Source organism: Crinia signifera, chromosome 6 (genome assembly GCF_055691185.1).
Source record: "Crinia signifera chromosome 6, ASM5569118v1, whole genome shotgun sequence".
NCBI classification, from domain to species: domain Eukaryota; kingdom Metazoa; phylum Chordata; class Amphibia; order Anura; family Myobatrachidae; genus Crinia; species Crinia signifera.
The window spans coordinates 125977239-125997942 of NC_139222.1; the positions used below are offsets into that span (position 1 = coordinate 125977239).

Sequence of the window (20704 nt, forward strand, 5' to 3'; positions counted from 1 at the left end):
ACAATATAAATGATCCAATCTTAACCCATAAACCGGAACAAACCCACATTATGGGTAATAACCAAATGCTGATCCTGTACACTTCAGTGACTTAAGTTTCTTTGAATTTAATTTAGCACCGATGGCAATTACTGGGGATTATAACAGTGATTAACTCCTAGTAATGATTGACTACTCGAGGCGGTCTCCTAAAAAATGGCCGCAACAATTTAACTTAAACATCGTGGTAGTAGATACATACAATGGATGTACTTTATTTCCCCTAGCGTTGAGAACCAGCGCAACGTGAATACAGTGAGCGGATGACAGCAGCGTCGCACAACTGGTGATATCACATCGCGGAAGTGTTGCTGTGAAGCTCAATCAATCATGCACCGGAGAGGGGTGGGAGCGGGGGCGATAGCCAAGAAGAAGTTGGCGGAGGTGATGCGGCTGGTCATAGATAACCGAGTTTGGGGGGGAGGGGTGTGATTCCTGTGATTGAGCTTCTTGATTTGCCCAGTGCTCTATACCCATCAATTCGCATACCAGTGATAGGGGTGTTCTTCCTGAACTGTCCTGGTACCCACTCGCTGACATTAGTCATTCACCTCTTCTACCTCAGTGTGGACTTGCCTAACAGGGCTTGCTGGGACATGTAGTTGGCCCAACAGCTGGAGTGTTGCACTAATACCTCCACAGTGTGGAAAATTATTACAACATGCTCTGTTTAGTTTTTTTCTTAACAGTTGTGGTAGAAGATGTGGATATAGTGCACCACTGCCTGTATAGGGGTGTTCCTGAACCTTTTAAAACCTAACTCTGTGCAGACTGTCAGAGACGCTGATGCATTTACTGGGAATCATTTGGGACACAGGATAGCATGGACACTTAGGTGAACAGTCTTAATAGATGTACTTGTTTACATTGTGTAAAAAGTTTGTAGTCACAGATGTTAATGTAACAACTGATTGGGATAATGACATTCAGAGGTTAACATTGTGTGACTTTTACAAGATCGCAAATTTGCAAATGATAGTATATGTGAAGACCAAACACACTGATATTTACAATAGATGTGTCTGTTTCTAATTGATGTAGTTAGCTACTTAGCTAGCTAAATAATCAGGAACATACATGCCATTATAGCAACCACTGTAAAATGCTACTTAAAGCATTTTGCAAGGCGACAGTACAACCGTATTCATCATCCTTTACAATCATTCTTACAGCTGTACCACTGACACTAATGACATAATGGTGTCTGCGCCCAGAATTCAGTGACTAGGGTAGAGGGGGGAAATAAAAATGGTGTTTTTCAGGTTTGCTCAGGACTTGTGGCTCAGTGACTGGCGCTGCACTGATGCACCATGCTTTTATCAAATGTTTGACTAAAGGCAAACATCTGTTGTACAACTTGGAAATTGCAAGTTTACAGCAAATGAAATAGTTTAACGGAACAACCGGTTAGCAAAATGTGTAACAGACCTACAGTAGAAGATGAATGAAGATGCTAGACAATTCTGATCTTTATGACCCCATTCTACACTGCCTGAGAGATCTATCATGTCCTGATCTTAGAATGTAAATTTAACCTGAAGAAATAGATATTTTAACTTTGAATTGTCATCACTCTTTGTATTGTAATTTTCCATATATAAAAGACTACATATTGCTTATTATAACAATGTACACATATTTGCTGTCATTATCCACTTCATGCAGCAAAGCTCTTTAGTGTTTAGTGAAGTTTATGGCTGAATGGCTATGGGTCATTGGGTGGACCACAGAATGGCGACACAAGCATTAGGTCGACCATGGCTATGTTGACAGTCCAAATGTCGACAAGGACACCATCAAAGTGTACCGCATACCCTCACTGTGCTCGGCCATGCTTCGGACACGGTGCCCCACTACGCTCAGCACACTATTCCATGCTGCCTCCATGCCCGAGTGCAGCGGTCCTCAAACTATTTTGCTCTGGGGCCGCAACAGACAATAAAAATAATGACAGGACCCCAGTAAGTTACTGCAGAAGCACATACATGGCAGCATTGTGGAGGCACAAACTGATGGGTCAACAGATTTGTCAGACTCCTTGAATCACTGACTGAGATTAGAAAAGTCATCAGCCTGATATTCAGCAACATGGAGTCGGGGCCCCATTCTGAGAAGGTCAGGACCCAGTTTGAGAACCGCTGCCCTATGCCCTAGTGGATGGTGGGGCATGAAATACCACATGTCGTCAAGTGTTGCCTTAAAAAAATTGTGAAACTCATGTCGACCTTTTGACTGTCTGCCTAGCCATTGCCGACCTAATGCTTGTGTAGGCCTTCCATCCCTGTTGACATTTTTCATGTGCCGCCCTATAGTGATCAACCCAATGCATGTCCACTTTAGGACCATATACCAGCTATGGCGCTAACCAATGTTATCCTACCTTACTACTTACACATCCAGTGTAGTAGAATAGTTCCTTATAAAACAATGTTAATCCAATCCTTTGGTCTATAATTACAAAGGGACAAATTCAATGTGATGAGCTGTTGCTTGCCAAACATTGAGGATTTGTATATTAACTTTAGAAATACCGTTTTTAAGATCATTGATATTTGCATGTGCTTTTTTTTAAATTAACATATCTACTAATTTGCTTTGATTTAAGAAATAAATTGAGACTCATTTTGTTAATTGATTGCACAGACCATTACAATTTGAATGTTATTCTCATTCCAGGCCAAGTACAAGGAGCGAGGGAATGTCTTGGCGGAGGACCAGCTTGTACAGGTGAATAGGACTGCAGTTTATTGATATGCTTCTTATTAATCCCTTCCATTGTAATAAAGGTAGCCTAGCTATGCTTAGATAGAGAGAAGCAGAACTTCAACAGGGTTCAGCAAATATTTTAGTTAGAATCTAAGGGGGTAAATGTACTAAAGTGTGAAGTTTGTAGAAGTGAGAAATGTTGCCCATAGCAACCAATCAGAATCTAGCTAGATAAACGATCAGTAGATCTCTCACTTCTAAAAAATTACACTTTACCATAACCACCTTCATTAACCTGCATTCCTATTAACTCTCTTTATCACTCACAGTCATGCTGTTCCTCTACTTTTATTTTGAGGGAACCTGATCATACAGCAGTATCCATGAGTACAAGTGTGCCCCATCAGAACCATAGCCTGCTTTATTAGATACAAACTGATCTGTCTTCAGTTCCCCTGTGAACAACTTTTGATTTGGTGCTCTAGAATAAGCAACTTGCACAAAACATATCTGTTATCCGACATTGGTGTAGGTCAGTGATGGAGAACATTGGCACTCCAACTGTTGTTAAACTACACATCCCAGCATGCCCTGCAACAGTTTTGCTATTTAGCTGGGTTGCCAAGATTCTCCATCACTGGTGTAGGCGATCATATCAAAATGCTCAGTACACGCTGAGCTGCTGCTTACAGTGAGTAGCGCTCTTAAAAAGGAATAACAAATTCACGCAAGACACAATGGGCCTTATTCTAGTTCACTCTTTCTGACAAAATCCTTCTTAGAATGACAAAACCATGTGTACTGCAGGGGGCAGATGTAAAATGTGCAGAGAGAATTTGATTTGGGTGAGTTTTTTTGTTTCTGTGCATTGTAAATACTGGCTGCTTTATTTTTAAACTGCAATACAGATCTCACTTTGAAGTAAAACCCCACCCAAATCTAATTCTCTCTGCACAAGTTACATCTGCCCCCCTGCAGTGCACATGGTTTTGTCCATCTAAAGCCCCGTACACACGGGGGAGATATATTACTCAGCAATATATTGCTCTGTGTCTCCTGTTCATCAGCGACCAGAGATGGTCGCTGATGAAAAAGAAACTGCCTGGGGGAGCCCGGCAGTGGAAATCAGCTGGTCGCAGGAGCATGTTCCTGCGACCAGCGATCACTACGGGGGAGAAAACGGGAGTGCGCACCCGGCGATATATATCGCTGGTGCACGCTCCCATCGCGGGCAATATGGTCGCTCAGCGACCATATTGCCCACAATATTACACAAAATCGCCCCCCCCCCCCCCCCCCGTGTGTACGCACCTTTAGAAGGATTTTGTTAGAAAGAGTGAACTAGAATAAGGCCCAATGTCAGGCATCATGGCCCAATTTTTTTAAATCCTATTTTATAACACAGATTAAAAATACAAGCCAGTGTTCTATTAGACTATATGAAGAATGGAGCTCTGTTTATGAGACATCTGTTTGGTGCTTGGGAACTAATGGGAGTCACTGGCAGGTCTTGGTGGCACATGCAGAACTAGTTTAATGATAAAATAAAACTTGTATTTCCAAAGTAATTTTTCTTGAAATAATGATTTTACTTTTGCACTAACGTGTACTCGTTTTTGTCTCTTGTAGATGTCCAAGCAGTTAGAAATGTTTAAAACAAACCTAGAAGAATTTGCTAGCAAACACAAGCAAGAAATTCGCAAGAATCCCCAGTTCAGGGTTCAATTTCAAGATATGTGCTCAACAATTGGAGTGGATCCCCTGGCCTGTAAGTTCATTTACTCTCTTCTCCACATCAAAAAGGGGATTTTTTTTTTTTAAATAAATTATAATAAACTTTTATGCGCATGTGCAGCTGCTTGGTGTGGACGGGCTTGGAAAATTGCTTGTTCACAGCCTCGTTCGCACCTAGCAGTGAGGGTGGGGGCGTGAGGCAGCGTCCGTGGGAACAGCCAGCATTTCATGGGCGTTCACATGTAAATAGACTTTAGTAAAGCTTTTGACACTGTCCCACATCGCAGACTGTTAAATAAACTTGAAAGCTTGGGATTGGATTCTAAGATAGTTGAATGGATAAGAGCGTGGTTGCAGGACAGAAAACATCGGATTATACTTACCGATAATTCCTTTTCTTCCTAGAGACCATGGCAGCCATCACATTGGGATATCGCCCTATTCCTTGAGTTAGACAGGTTACTTTTTTCCCAGGCTCCTCCCCCTTGGGTATATACCACTGCTCCTCCCTTCTCCTGGTGTCTTTTCGAGTGTCTCCTTCCTCTCTGGGAAAAAAGAACATAAGGGAGGGCAAATAATGGCTGCCATGGTCTCTAGGAAGAAAAGGAATTATCGGTAAGTATAATCCGATGTTTTCTTCTACGATCCCATGGCAGCCATCACATTGGAAATACCAAAGCTAAATACACGGGAGGGCCCAGTCAAGTTATAATTATTTTAATTATCCATCACACCATGTAATACTTGATCCCCAAACTGAGGAACAGACACATTTACTTCATAATGTCTAGAGAACGTATGAACTGAGGACCAAGTAGCAGCGTCACATAAGTCCTTTATCGACGCCTTCGCCTTCAAAGCCCACGAAGTCGACGTAGCCCTTGTAGAGTGTGCCGTGACAATCGCTGGAACTTCTCTTCCTTCCAATTTGTACACGAATACAATGGTCTCCCTGATCCACCTTGAAATAGTTTGTTTCGTAGGAGTCAATCCCTTTCTTGACCCCTCAGGGATTATAAATAAGCTTCTTGTCTTCCTGATTTCCTCTGTTCTTTTCAAATAAGTAGCAATACTTCTTACTACATCTAAATTGTGTAAGGCCATCTCTTCCTCACTCTTGGGTTCCGGATAAAACGTCGGCAGTGAAATTTCTTGGTTCAAATGAAATTCGGAAATGACTTTGGGGAGAAAATGAGGATTGGTTCTAAGAACAATGTTATCAGGAAGAATCTTCAGATATGGCTCCTCCGCCCATAGCGCTTGGAGTTCACTAACTCTTCTCGCTGAGGTAATGGCGACTAAAAATACGGTCTTCCAATTTAAGTACTTTAAGGAGATTTCTGTTAACGGCTCAAAAGGTGGATTCATCAGAGCTTTTAATACTAGATTCAAGTCCCAAGAGGCTACCAGAGATCTAATTGGAGGTCTCATCCTCTTGATCGCATTCCCGAACCTAATAATCAGTTGTTCTTCCGCCAGTCTTCTCTCCAAAAGGACACTTAAGGCTGAAATCTGAACCTTCAATGTTGAATTGGCCAGACCATCTGCAAACCCTTTGTAGAGGAATTGTAAGACATCAGCAGTTGGGACCTCTTGTACTGCCTCCATCGATCCTCTCCAGTTGAGAAACGCTCGCCAGACTCTATAATAAGCTACAGAAGAAATCTTCTTTCTTGCTTGGAGCAACAGAGAAATTACTTGGTCCGAAAGACCCTTCTGCCTCAGATGGCTCCGCTCAATCTCCACGCCGTCAAAGCTAACCCTGCGGGATCTGGATGTAGCAGCTGCCCCTGCATCAGGAGTTCTGGAACTACTGGCAATGTCCAAGGTTCTTGAACTGCCATTCTCAGCACTGTTGTGAACCATGCCCTCCGGGGCCAAAAGGGAAGAATGATTATCACTTCCGTCCCATCGTCCATTATCTTCTTTAGAACCTTGGGGATTAGTGGAAATGGGGGAAACACGTACCCCAAGCCGCACGTCCACTGGACGGAGAAAGCATCTATCGCTGCTGTGTGGGGAAGAGAGTATCTGGAGAAGAATCTGTTCACCTTCTTGTTTAAGTGTGTCGCCATTAGATCTACTTCCGGCACCCCAAAACGACTGGTCACTTCTTTGAAGACCCTTCCACTCAGCTCCCATTCCCCTGGGTGCACCTTGTTTCGGCTGAGGAAATCTGCCAGTATGTTCTGCTCCCCTGGGACATGAATGGCTGTTAATGACTCCACGTTCTCTTCCGCCCAAGTTAGTATCCTTGAGAGTACTGTCATGAGCGACTTGCTCCTGGTGCCCCCCTGGTGATTTATGTAAGCAACCACCGAGGTATTGTCGGAGAAGATTCTTAAATGCGTCCCCTTGATCGTGTGGGAAAAGTTTCTTATCGCTCTCCATACGGCCTCTGCCTCTCGCCACTTTGACGAGTTTGCACTCTCTTTTGCCTTCCACGTGCCTTGAATTGTCTCTCCCTCGCAATGAGCTCCCCAACCTAGCTGACTCGCGTTGGTTGTGATTAACCGGAATCTTGGTGACTGGAGAGATGTCGTCTTATCTTCTAAAGCTTCTTTGGCCCACCAGTGTAGAGACCTTCTTGCTTCCTGAAGACAGATTTATCTTCTTTGTTATGGACACCCTTTTCTTTAGAAGTGGCAGGATTGCCCACTGTAACTCTCTCATTCTCCATTGAGCCCATGGAATGACCCCTATTGTGGAAGACATCATCCCTAGTAATCTTGTGCATTCCTTCAAGGATGTCACTTGTTTTTGCAATTGAGTCTGACAACCCCCTGACCTTTATGCACCTCTCTTCTGACAGTGATATTTCGAACTTTCTTGAGTCTATTATCACCCCCAGAAACTTGATTCTCTGTGTGGGCGTCAACTGGCTCTTCTGACGATTCACTAGCCACCCGTGCCTCTGTAAACAATCGATCACAATCTGCATATGATGTGTCAGCACCTGTTCGGATGGAGCCGCTATGAGTATGTCGTCTAAATACGGCCAAATAAGAATCCCTCTTCTTCTTAATAATGCCACCAGAGTTACTAACACTTTCGTGAAGACCCTCGGAGAGGCCGCAAGACCGAAGGGCAGACACGTAAATTGGTAATGCTTCCCTCTTATGCAAAACCTGAGGTACTTCCGATGCAGCTGATGTACTGGGACATGATAGTAGGCATCTTTTAGGTCCAGGGACACCATGAAGTCCCCCCTTCTTATTCCTGCCGTAATGGTTCTCATGGTCTCCATACGAAACTTCTTTACTATTAGGAATTGATTCAGTCTTCTCAAGTCTATAATAGTTCTGAACCCCCCCGTATTTTTCTCTACGAGGAACAGATTGGAATACATCCCTTTCCCCCACTGGTTCCTTGGCACGGTCTCCACTGCTTCTATGGACAGCAAATTGGTCAGAATCTTCCCTAACTCTCTTGACTCTAGGGCCGACCTGGGTCTTCTTGACACCTGAAAAAAATCTGTGGTGGGAGTCTGGTTGAATTCCAAGGAATAACCCTCTCGAATTATCCTCTGTACCCACCTGTCCTGAATTGAAATGTCCCATACATGTGGAAACTGGGCCAGACGGGCTCCCACCGGGGGAAATAGCTGGTTGTCATTGTCTTCCACCTCTTCTATAACTCTGCCGAAAGGACTGTCTGGAGCCGGAAAAGGAGCCTCTCTGACTGTACGGCCTACCCGGCCTGTATGCTTTGGCATCTCTAAAGGTTTGCTTATAGGTACTTGGATACGGGAATTTATTCTTTTTATCCTGAGGAAGCTTTAGGGATTTGCCCCCCGTAAGCCTGTGAATCAGAGCATCTAGCTTGGTGCCAAAGAGAAATGATCCTTCAAATGGTAACGAGACCAGACGGTTTTTGGAATGAGAATCAGCCGACCAGGATCGCAACCATAGAGCCCTCCTTGCTGCTTACTCCTGCTGCCATAGATCTGGCCGCAAAGGAGGTCACATCTAACGACGTTTCACAAAGAAATTCAACCGCCTTTTGAATCACTACTAGATTCTTCATGATGTACTGTCTCGAGATCTTCTCCTCTAAGTCCGTATGAAGTGTAGTACACCACATCCTCAACGCCCTTGTGACTGAAGCCATCGCTACCCCTGATTTCAAGGACACCGCTGTGGAAAGGTGTAGTTTCTTCAATGAACCCTCCATTCTCCGATCCATTGGATCTCGGAATGAGGCTCCATCTTCCAATGGTAATGTAGTGCGAGATGTCACCTCTGCCACCGCCGCATCTATCTTTGGTATACCACACCATTTAAGAAATTCGTCATCCTTTATAGGATACATTTTATCAATACGGAATAATTTCCCTTGTTTTTTCTCCAAATTTGACCATTCTTTCACAATAGTCTCCTTCATAACACGATGAACCGGGAAGGAACGACCCTTCTTGGATCTGTCCTCAAATAATAAATCAGCCCCTTCTATGGGTGTGACAGTCTCTTTATAATTCATAGACTTATAAATATGCTTCAGCACATATTCCACTGTTTCAAAATTGAACACTCTAGTATCCTCCTTAATCTCCCCTGGCTCATCCGAAGAATCCTTAAATTCCTCCCCATCATCAGAGGTATCATTTCCTTCATACGCCAATCCTGCCTGGTCTCTTGTTCTCTTAGACCCTTGGTGTTCTAAATACTCCTCTTTGGCCACAAAGGATTTTTTCATCCAGTCCATTAATTTCTCCAGCATTATAGACTGATTATCAGAGGCTTCAGGCTGTGGTTCACAGCTATTACATATAGTTTTGTCAAGTGCAGCATCAATTACTCTATCACAAGCCATGCAGCGTATTTCTGTATGCTTCTTTTTAACAACTTTCTTCCTTGCTTCAGAAGGCACACTATAACAACAACAAAACCCTATTACTAATCTGAAATAAAATTTTCTAAAACTCCCTATCACAAAAACGAATAAGGCTCACCTCACAGGGGCACTGTTTTCTCTACTGGGGGAAGGCAGATCCATCTCACAACACCAATATCTGCAGCAACATAAAAACCCATAAGGTATGTATACACACACTGCGTTACAGATGCTGATAGCAGAAGGTAACCCATCGTCCTACCTTACAGCTGCTTGCACAGAACTCCACTGCTGCTGCTTTGCCTCACAGCAGACACTGACAGGCTCCCTTTTTATTCAAGCAGAGCGCGCTGGGAAGCGTGCAAAACGCCGTCTGGTGTACCGGAAGTGTGCAATAGCGCAAAGGAGCCTGGAGCCTGTAGTCTCAGCGCGTACTGCCGAAACCGGAAGTACGCTACAGGAAGACGCGACGCAAGGGATTCTGGCTCCTGTAGTCCAAATCCCGGCGTCCGCGCTTGTAGCACGCTGGAGTCTTCTCCCCGCCTGTATCTTTACCGGAGTGTGCACACGCTGTTAAGCGCTACTGCTGGTGTTATGAAGGAGAGAGGAGGCTTCCCAAATGCTCGCTGCTGTACTCCTGATGGCATGGACACAGGAACCCTAATAAGGGTCACGCTCCCAAGCTGCAACCACCCTGAGTGACCCCTGTATCTAAAGGTGAGCCCAAAAATAAAAGTAACCTTCCTGCCCTAACTAACAAGGAGACAGGAAAAAAAGACACCAGGAGAAGGGAGGAGCAGTGGTATATACCCAAGGGGGAGGAGCCTGGGAAAAAAGTAACCTGTCTAACTCAAGGAATAGGGCGATATCCCAATGTGATGGCTGCCATGGGATTGTAGAAGAAAACAGAGTTGTAGTAAACAGAGTACAGTCAAAGGAGGGAAAGGATACAAGTGGGGTACCCCCGGGATTTGTACTTGGACCAGTGCTTTTAAATATCTTTATTGGTGATATTGCAAATGGAATTGAGGGTAAAATGTGCCTTTTTGCAGATGACACAAAGGTATGCAACAGGGTAGACACACCAGGAGGGGTAAAACAAATGATTGAGGATCTAGGTAGATTAGAGGAATGGTCAAGAGCATGGCAACTACAGTTTAATGCCAAAAAATGCAAAATCATGCACTTGGGTCTCAGAAATCCAAAGACTAAATATATTATAAATGGCACTATAATGGAAACTACTGAGGAAGAGAGGAATCTAGGTGTCACTATTTCAGGGGACTTAAAAGCAGGTAGGCAATGTAACAAAGCAATGAAGAAGGCAAGTCAGATTCTTGGTTGCATAGGGAGAGGTATCAGCAGTAGAAAGTAAGAAGTAATAATGCCACTGTATAGGTCATTGGTACGACCTCACCTAGAGTATTGTGTTCAGTTCTGGAGGCCATATCTCCAGAAGGATATAAATACATTAGAGACTGTACAAAGAAGGGCAACTAAAATGGTGCATGGCCTACATCACAAAATATACCAGGAAAGACTAAAACATCTTAATATGTATACTTTAGAGCAGAGAAGGGAAAGGGGGGACATGATAGAAACTTTCAAATATATCAAGGGTTTTAACAAGGTACAGGTGGGAGACATTCTTCACAGGAAGAGGAGCAGCAGAACACGAGGACACACACTGACACTAGAGGGAGGAAGATTCAGGGGAAATGTGAGGAAGAATTACTTCACAGAAAGAGTAGTAGATAAGTGGAATAGCCTCCCATCAGAGGTGGTAGAGGCAAATACAGTAGTACAATTTAAACATGCATGGGATAAGCATATTGATATCCTTACAAAAAAATAAGGATATAATATGGTTTGAGGTAACATGTTTAAAAAAGGGGCAGACTAGATGGGCCAAGTGGTTCTTATCTGCTGTCAAATTCTATGTTTCTATGTTTCTAAATGCGCCCATGATGCGGATGCAGGGGGGCGGGCAGCTGACATATGCAAACACTGTAGAAATCATTTGATGGTTTTGCATAAACATCCATTCAAGTGTGCGCGGGGAAGCTTGTGAGAGGGGCGGATAGACGGTGATGTATGCAACGCCATCCTCCCCCCTCCCATCGGCAGGGGAAAGCCGCTCAGTGTGCATGCTGTCCATACACGCTGGGCATAGTCACCCAGTGTGTATGGACCTTAAGAATTGGTTATATCATTATAACACTTTGTAAGCAACACAGCAGAGGCAGCCATTTTGCTCACTCATCCAGTTTGCTTACTTATTAGTTCATTTAGAACTAATGTTTTCATAATAGACATGGTTCTGTCAACAAAACGGCTGCATCTTCTATGTGTCATGAACAGTTATACAAAGAGCATCGTTGTAAGGCATATTCTAGAACTTTATCCAGTACTCCTATTGGAAATTACAACTTGCAATGATTTGAGAGTTGGTTAGGAAATTAAAACTCTGATTCTTTTGGTGAGGTAAAAAAAAAACATAGGGGGTGGTATTCAAATTCGGCCACTATTTCTGCCATTAACTACAGGAGTGAAGGCAGTTTAACAAAACAGATCCAACTATAAGACAAGTCTGATCTGTTTTGTTGGAAACTGTTGTGGGTTTTGCCGTTTTTTTGACAATCTGTGGCTGTTTCCGACACTCAGTACATTGAATACCAATTGTTGAGTTCCTGTAAGAAGAAACAATGAACGGCCCAGATTCCAACTGTCGGGAAGTTCTGACAGTCGGAATCCAGGATTGAATACCACCCACAATAGGTATGAGTACTAACCAGAAAAATGTTCTTTGGAACATAGTCACTCCCATTTTTTGTAACCAACATTTTGTACAAAACAATTCTTAAGTTTTTCTATTTGCTTTCTCAGCTGGTAAAGGATTCTGGTCAGAAATGTTGGGTGTTGGAGACTTTTACTATGAACTTGGAGTACAGATAGTTGAAGTGTGCCTGGCACTAAAACATCACAATGGAGGTGAGTGTAATGGCCTAGATTTGCAATGGTTTATTGTAGGAAAATAAGTATTGGTTTATTGTAGAAATGTAGACTCACCTCTGGAGCCGCCACTGTTCACATTATAGGATGTATTGTTTGACACGGATCAGAACAATATATTGCACAAATCGTGTAGTGTGCACTCCTAATCCGTTGTTCCTGCCAATTGATCATCCCATTGGATGTACTACATATGCAGCATGATGATTTCACAGCCGTCGTGGTGGTATTACATACATTCATACATTATGCGGCTGTTAAGAGGAACGGTTAGTGTGTCAGGTGGATGCAATGTATTGTTGTACCGTCGCACTGTCACATGGTGTGTACTCAGCTGTAGTGATTATCTTTTTATTATTATTTATACTGTAAACATTTGTTTTTCAATAGCATTCTCCACAGAACTTTCCCATATTTAAATCTACACTGCTGTCTGCTGCTGAGAACCTGACATTTAGGGTATACTTAAAAGGTATTTCTGTAGCCAGAAGCTGCCAATTGTTGGTTTATAATTTGTTATCTTGGAGCACTAATCCTCCGTGGGAACCCTCTTGATTAACACTCTCAAAAAAGTTAGTTCTATGAGTAGTGGAAAAAACAAAACAGAGTTAAACGTGCATTGCATATTTGGATAAAACATGTACTAGGAGCTGAGATAATTGGGTATATGACATGTACCAGATGTGTTTAATTGTGACTAGGGATGATAATGGATATTAGGGCATTTTTTTGCCAGGATTGGATCCTCCAATGCCGGCATTTGGGGTTCAAAATGTGCATTGGATCCCTTTCTGCCGGGGCAATGCTGAGCACCACCAGATCGTCTTACAGGCTGCGTTGCTGCGCAGTGTTCTGAAAGAGGTCACGCTTGGCAGCTACGCACAGCCCCGCCGTATCTGCCCACCCTCCCGCTGAAGGACTGATTCATAGCTGTTCCCAGAATAGCATCCGGAAGCTAATCCTGAGAATCATGGGATTAAGTTTTTCAATCTCAAATCCCGGAATATAAAACAAAAATTTGACTGGTTTTGCAGTCGTAAAACAGCTGTGCTAATGTTTCTGAGAATATTTTATGTCCCTTTTTATATGTTTCTATTGGGTGTTGTAGTAGTCATTTAAATTATTTGTGCAAATCCAATGCATCACTACAGCAATCAATAAACATCATATACAGGGATTTAAGATACTTTGAGAAGCCTAATCACGGTTGGTGTAATGGTTAGCGTTTATTTTCTCATAACTTGTTTGATTTCCTCCATTGCCCCATGGATTTTGTACAGTTTATTCTCAAAGCTTTTGTGGATTTTATGTAGAAGATTTGATACAAACATTAACCAAAGTGTGTGTTTACATGTGGTAGGTAATATGGATTGTAAGCTCCACTGGGATAGAAACTGTTTACTGTTTTTGTATTGCTAAATTTTGTCTGTAAATAGGTGTGCACGATATAGATAGATATATGGATGGATGGATGGATCTATCTGTTATTAATAAATACATTTCCCCATATGAGCAAGCCAGGCACAGTTGCAAAATTCATTAAAAAATATAAATATATTTGATTTAAATTAATAATAATAAAAAAAAAAACCTTAATCAGAGCTCTACAATATCTGAATGCACATGGAAGCAGTGGTCTGTCTTAACCCTTTAAGGTGCCAAATTCAAGTGAATTTGTCAAAATAGGTGTACAAACTGCCAAGCAAACCTTTTTTATTCATCATAATGACCTGTAATGTTTACCTTTGTATAGGAAGTATAATATTATATAACACAACATTTTTTATTTTAATTTATATAATAAATGATTTTTAGCAGATATTTTGCACAACTCAGAGTTGTTGGCACTCAAAGGGTTAAGCATGTTAAATAACCATAAGAGCCTTCACAAGCCTGAGTCTATGGGGCTAACCTGTAACCTCTCAATCTTCTTCTAGGTCTAATAACATTGGCTGAGCTCCATCAGCAGGTTTTGAAGGGAAGAGGAAAGCTCGCTCAGGATGTCAGTCAGTAAGTATATGTGAAGTTACAAGGGGACAGATGTATTAAGCCTAGTAAAGTGATAAAGTGGTGATAACGCATCAGCCAATCAGCTGTGTTTGAAAAATGACAAGAGTTGATTGGCTGGTGCGTTACCACCTTCCATTTTATCACCACTTTATCACTTTACTAGGCATAATACATCTGTCCCAGGGGGCTGTAACCCACGGATGCTGTCGTCTCACGGTTGTCCTATTTTGTTTTAGAGATGATATCATCAGGGCAATCAAAAAATTAAAAGTCCTCGGTAGTGGGTTCGGTATCATCCCTGTGGGTGGCTCTTACCTGGTGCAGTCAGTTCCTGCAGAACTGAACATGGATCACACAGTGGTCTTACAGCTGGCAGAGGTTAGTAAATTGAAACAACATGCAGTAGTCGAGGTATTACTAGGCTGCATTTTTAGATTTACTGGCTGAGCTCATAAAACTGTATAGGCAACAGGTGCACAGGAAATATTTGCACCTTAAACTGTGTAATAATGCAGTATTTGTGCACAAGTGTTCACGTATTGCTAAGAGATTGGTACAGGTTACATATCCCGCTTTGGAAAATAATTCAGTTTTGACATTCTGAATTTAAAAAATGTTTTATATTTTTAAATCACTTTCTTCTGTTTTCTTTTTGCCCTGCAGAAAAATGGTTATGTAACAGTTAGTGAAATCAGATCAAGTTTGAACTGGGAGAAAGAAAGAGCGATACATGTGTTGGTGAGTTTAAACTTTTTTGTACAACAATAAACATTTGCATATGGCACCCAAAGAAACGCACAGTATTCTATCTCCTAACATTTTACACCATGAGACGTAAGTTATATATAGATATATAAAAGGTCAACGCTGCTCCTCACTTCTGTGGTGCTGCCAGCAGCCACTAGTGGGCATGCGACGGAGATTTGTACACTGTGCCCCTCCTCCATATACCGATACCGCCATTACCCCCTTCTTCATATACTATACTGGAACCCCGGGTCACTTGCCATCTTGGGAATCGGCAAGTAACCGAAGTAACCATGAAGCAGTTGCAGGAGCCATCAAACGAACCTGCAGTGGGGACACGTGGCCACTTACCGGTGAGGGGAGGTGGTAAATCAGTCCAGCAAGATAGGGTGAGACCCTCTGTGGGGTGAGGATGCGGCAGATATCTGTCTCAGGTGATTTACAGTATGTATACTGCTCACCAGCGGAGGGATGTGGTCATGTGTTACCCCTTCCCACACACCACCCAGGCCATTGTCATACCCCTCCGGCCAGCTGCTGGTGGCTTTTGTTCTCTTCTACCCCCAGACAGGCCGGGAGCTGTGCATGGACTGGTGAGTTTACACATGCCTTTACTGATGCATATAGTGCAGCATCATCATAGATATATAGCTCTGGGTGGCAATGTAACAGGTTGTGAGGCTCAAAAAGTGTGCTTTTTTTTTTGCGTTATATGAATTTATTTATTGAATTTTTTTAACTGCAGCCTTACATGGCAATATTAACCTGGTATTTCAGTGTAACTACTTGTTGTCTTATCCCCCTCCCCTCTTCAGAAAACAATTGTTAAATGTCTCCTATTATGTTTAATCAGTCTGCATGTCCCTAATACAATTACAGTGACAAGCTGCTTGTTTGCCTTTTTCTACCTACATATATTTACTGCAGATTGTTAACCTAGAGTCTTGCTGATTCTGTGTGGGGGATTCTGAGCTTTTACTAGGAGTCTATCATGCTGAATAAATCCAGACTTTTTTTTCTAAAATAGTTCATCCACAAAATACGGCTACAGTGATTGTAATGGAATGCATGGTGTGTGTGCATAACCAGGCATTCTGTCCTGTTTAATCCAGAGACTTGTGAGAAATGGTGCAATGATTACTCTTTGTGTGATTACACAGGAACATCTACTGAAAGAAGGCTTGGCATGGCTGGACTCACAAGCTGCAGGGGAGGCCCAGTATTGGCTGCCAGCTCTCTTTACTGAACTTTATTCTAAACCAATCATGCCAGAGGAGTCCAGAGAGGGACCTCCCTGACACCCGTGGCCAATAAAGGAAGTCTCTACTACCTCAGACTAATCGTCTACAAGAAAGCCTCTGAGGGAAAGACATTTTATTTTGTGTTGAGCTCTCTCTAATTTGGTCTGGAGAACTTATATTTGACATCTATTTCCTGACTTATTCAGTTCTTCTGTATATTTATCACTTTCTGAATTCTCCACTTTAACCTCAGCCAAATATCAGCGTCTCATCAACTGTGTAAAAAGTACAGTGGGACAGTTTTTGCAGAACGTTTAAAGTTTCTTTCTAAAGTATTAAGTCTCCAGGGACACACAGACACACAAAATAATGGGCCATATATGCAATCTAACATGGAGTCATGTGGCATATAAAAGAAGTGTTCCTATCAGCCGACAAAGAGCAGATCTTGTTTATTAATATATTATACTTTCTACCACTAAAGCTTTGGAATATTTAATTATTTTTGTGGATCAGTGAAATTCACTTTCCTATATCATGCTGCCCACTGCTATTTTGAGTAGCATAATTACACATTTCCCCAAAAAATGTATGATCACTAAAAGGAGGAATGGAACATTATTCATCTTCATCCATTTTTTCCTTCTGTGTTTGTATAAAGCAGGTATTGTCTGTAATGTCCTCGGGTAAGACTACCCTGTAGTCACCGCAGAATATGGCAAAACAGTAGGTCATTCTGGAGAACAGCTCCTTCCCAAACTAGTACTGTATTATGGGTGCCTTCTCCTTTCCTCTGTCCTATTATTATTCCTTCATTATAACCTCTTATCCCAGTGATTTAGCTGAAATATGAATTACACCTCATTTATTTTTTATTTTTGTGACAGACCAAAATATATATAGAAATGTAAATTATTATTTTTTTTAATTCAAAATAAGATGTGCAAAACATACATTGTTAGGGATTTACTAACTGGAAGTTTCCACCAGGACCCAAGGGCTGATGTATTAAGCCTGGTGAAGTTATAATGTGGAAAGTGGTAATGCAGCAGCCAATCGGCTCCTGTCATTTTCCAACCCCAGCCTGTAACTTGTAATAAAGTTATTAGAAAAAAAAAAATTCAAAAATAAGTTAGGAGCTGACTGGCTGGTGCGTTATTACTTTCCACTTTAACACTTCACCGGGCTTAATCCATCCGTCCCCCAATGTACTAACACTACATGGGTTATCTAGGCATTAAAATCATGCTTGTTTTTGCTTGCACCCTATAGATTGATTAAATGTTTGTAATAAAGGGGGTTAAAACGACCAGATTTTTTTTTGTATAATTACATATGTGCCAAATCATTCAAATTATTCTAATTCAATCCCCCCCCCCCCCCTTTATTTTTATTTTTCAGAAGTTATTTTCAACCAGTGTTGTTACATAGTGTATCTCAGTGATTGGTTTAATATATTCACATTTTATCATTACTTAAGAAATGTCCACTCAATCATCCTTCTCGTAGCTAATTTTCCTTCCAGGAGTTTGACTAATAAGGTGCTAAGGCCCCATCCACTACAGCGAGGCATAGCATGCTGTACCTCACATGCAATACCCCGCATTTTCACTCTGCAGCAGAGACTGGGAAGGACCACATACCATGTTGTATGCTGTCCTTTTGTAAACAATGTATCGTATGCAATCCTTTTCCGATGGATCCTTGGTGCAGCAGTGATGATCTCCGATCTGATGCGCACTGGACTGTGGATTGGAATCTGAGGTAAAATACATGGAATTTGGGCCCTTTTAATCCGATGCACAGTACTCAGACCTTCTGCGTATAACACCAATCATTACCACTCCAGAGGTCAAACTCAAAATTGTAGGGAAAGCCCCATGTATCCTCTGGTGAAAGTATTGTCGGCACAGAACATTTTGTTCTAGCCCCATAGTATATAAGGATGGTACACAATGTGTGCTGCTGAGGACAATACTGTCTAATAAGAGGCATATGCTAACCTTTTTTTTAGCCCACAATTCTGTCTCTATGCCCATGGTAAACGTATTCTACATGTGAATGCCCTCAGCTACAAGTAGAGATGGCAACACACAATGACATAGCGGCTGTAAGCTCTCACAGACATCCAGAAACAGACAGACTACTTATTACTGGTTTTGTTCCTACCTGTGGGTATTGTGTACAGTATACAAGCAATAAATACATGTATAAAGCTGTTACATGGGGCTCATATCAATCTAATATTAAACAACTTATTACATTGAAATGTTGACATTGAAACAATCAAAGTGAATGGGTCTCAACAGGTAGTGCTCACCCCACTAATAATAAAATGCGTATATATCAGGAATGTTTTCCCAGCTGACTGATCAGCACCACTTTGCCCATGAAGCCAACCGAGCTACAGATGATATAGCACCTAATGCACCTAAAAAAAATATATTTCCTATATAGGGTAAACATTACACATCAGTATGATGAATAAATATGTTTGCTTGGCATATATCACACCTATTTTGACAAATTCACTTGGCAGGGTTAACGTCTGAATGGTGATGGGCTGAACTTTTTTATTATATATCTGTAGTTTTTATTTTTGCTAACTATATATATGGACCCAACTATATACTGTGCAATACCATACAACTAAAATATGAGCTCTGCAGAAGGCCTCTGTAGGAAAAACACGCCTCTTGGCAGCATCTTTAATTTGAGTAATGCTTCAAACAATGCAATGTTGTATCACCAGTCGCGATGATCCGAGTCACTGGCAAACTGCATAAACTGCATAAACCTCAGCTTTCTAGACTGGCCCTCTAAGCTCCTCTTCTAAAAGGATCATGAGGATCTACCACATAAACACCACCAATACCCATGGTTGTCAACACCATTCTATAATGTTAATAGGACTAGAATATCAAATTTGGATTAAGAAAAAAACCTCAAGGGTTTGATTAATTAAATAAATGTTGATTCTTATATTACCATGTCTGATATAGGGTTCTATTTAGTGTACCTAATACTCTCTACAAGGTTCAGGTCTTGACCAAAACCCTGGAGTAAAAATGTTAACATAATTCTCTCGCACCACATACAGGGTATAAGCTCACAACAATGGTGTCCACAGTAGTGATTGAGTATGTAACAGATCATCATTTTTGGGGTGCACTGCAATTTAAGATCTGTGGTGTGAGAGGTATTCGATTTGGTATACAAGGTGCTGAATGTTAGACTACTACCACCCCTCACCATGCAGGGCTGTCCCCAGCCCCGCAGAGCTAATAATTAAAGTGTAAAATTCAGAATAATTGCTTTTGACAGAACAACAAGTCCCAGAAGGCCTCTCCCGCATGCTGGAAATTGGCAAACCACAAGTCCTAGCATGCGGGGCATTAATGGGCCCCTTAGACTTGTAGTTCACCTGTAAAAAGAATGTTACAGTAATTACACAGAGACATAGAATAGTACTTGCTTGGTTATCACCCCTTTTACACATTCACATTCTTAAAGGTTTCATGATATTTTAGTACTTTTTCAAATTAACTTGTGGTTAATTTTAAACAATTGCTGGGGTTGCCTGGATGTGTCCACATAAATTTCCCTAAGAAGATAAAAGAAAATGGTCAAGATAGGGAAGAGTATACCGCTTTTGAACAGAATTAATTGTTCATAGCAGTTGTCTGATTGATCTAAAATCTTGCACACCCTGTTTTTTGTTGATTGGAACAGGATTAGAGGGTTGGGAGTAGCAAAATGTAAAATCTTTCAGAGAATTACCTATTGATAAGGGCCACCCTAGTGTGTATACACAGACTTGTGTGCATAGATGCATTTTTATGGATTCATACACATGGGCGCAAAATTATTACACATCTGAGAATATTTAATCATTCACATGATTGCTTGGCTCACTGGTGCTTCCAGTCTAAATTTGGTAATACACATGCAGCGTATACAATTTCCATACAGACTGAGAGACCAGTTATTGAGAAAACTTTATAATTACTTTCTCATTTGTTAAAAATCTCTTCTTATCAATGTGACTACTGCTGGGGTAAGCAACTAGTGACTCTGGGGGTTATTCTGGTTCACTTCTTCTGGCAAATTCCTTCTTAGATGGACAAAACTATGTGCACTGCAGGGGGGCAGATGTTACTTGTGCAGAGAGAGTTCGATTTGGAAGTGAGATCTATATTGCAGTGTAAAAATAAAGCAGTCAGTATTTACTTGCACAGAAACAAAATAACTCACCCAAATCTAACACTCTGCACATTTTACATCTGCCCCCCTGCAGTGCACATGGTTTTGTCCATCTAAGAAGGAATATACCTAGTATGCTCTCTCACTAAAGTCTGGGATTTATAGTTCCACAACAGCTT

General features: G+C 41.6%; 1 protein-coding gene across 2 annotated transcripts; it reads left to right on the forward strand.

Moving 5' to 3' along the window:
- The first annotated feature begins 265 nt into the window (after nt 1-265).
- Nucleotides 266-17631, forward strand: SNF8 (SNF8 subunit of ESCRT-II). 2 transcript variants are annotated; one of them, XM_083147047.1, is made up of 8 exons: nt 266-423; nt 2716-2766; nt 4375-4513; nt 12199-12303; nt 14262-14334; nt 14571-14712; nt 14998-15072; nt 16242-17631. In XM_083147047.1, the coding sequence occupies exons 1-8, from the start codon at nt 370-372 to the stop codon at nt 16377-16379; spliced, it is 777 nt and encodes a 258-aa protein (XP_083003173.1). In that variant the 5' UTR covers nt 266-369; the 3' UTR covers nt 16380-17631. The 2 variants fall into 2 exon arrangements, with proteins under 2 accessions (XP_083003173.1, XP_083003174.1); XM_083147048.1 differs by lacking the exon at nt 266-423 and adding an exon at nt 715-874.
- The last annotated feature ends 3073 nt before the right edge of the window (nt 17632-20704 follow it).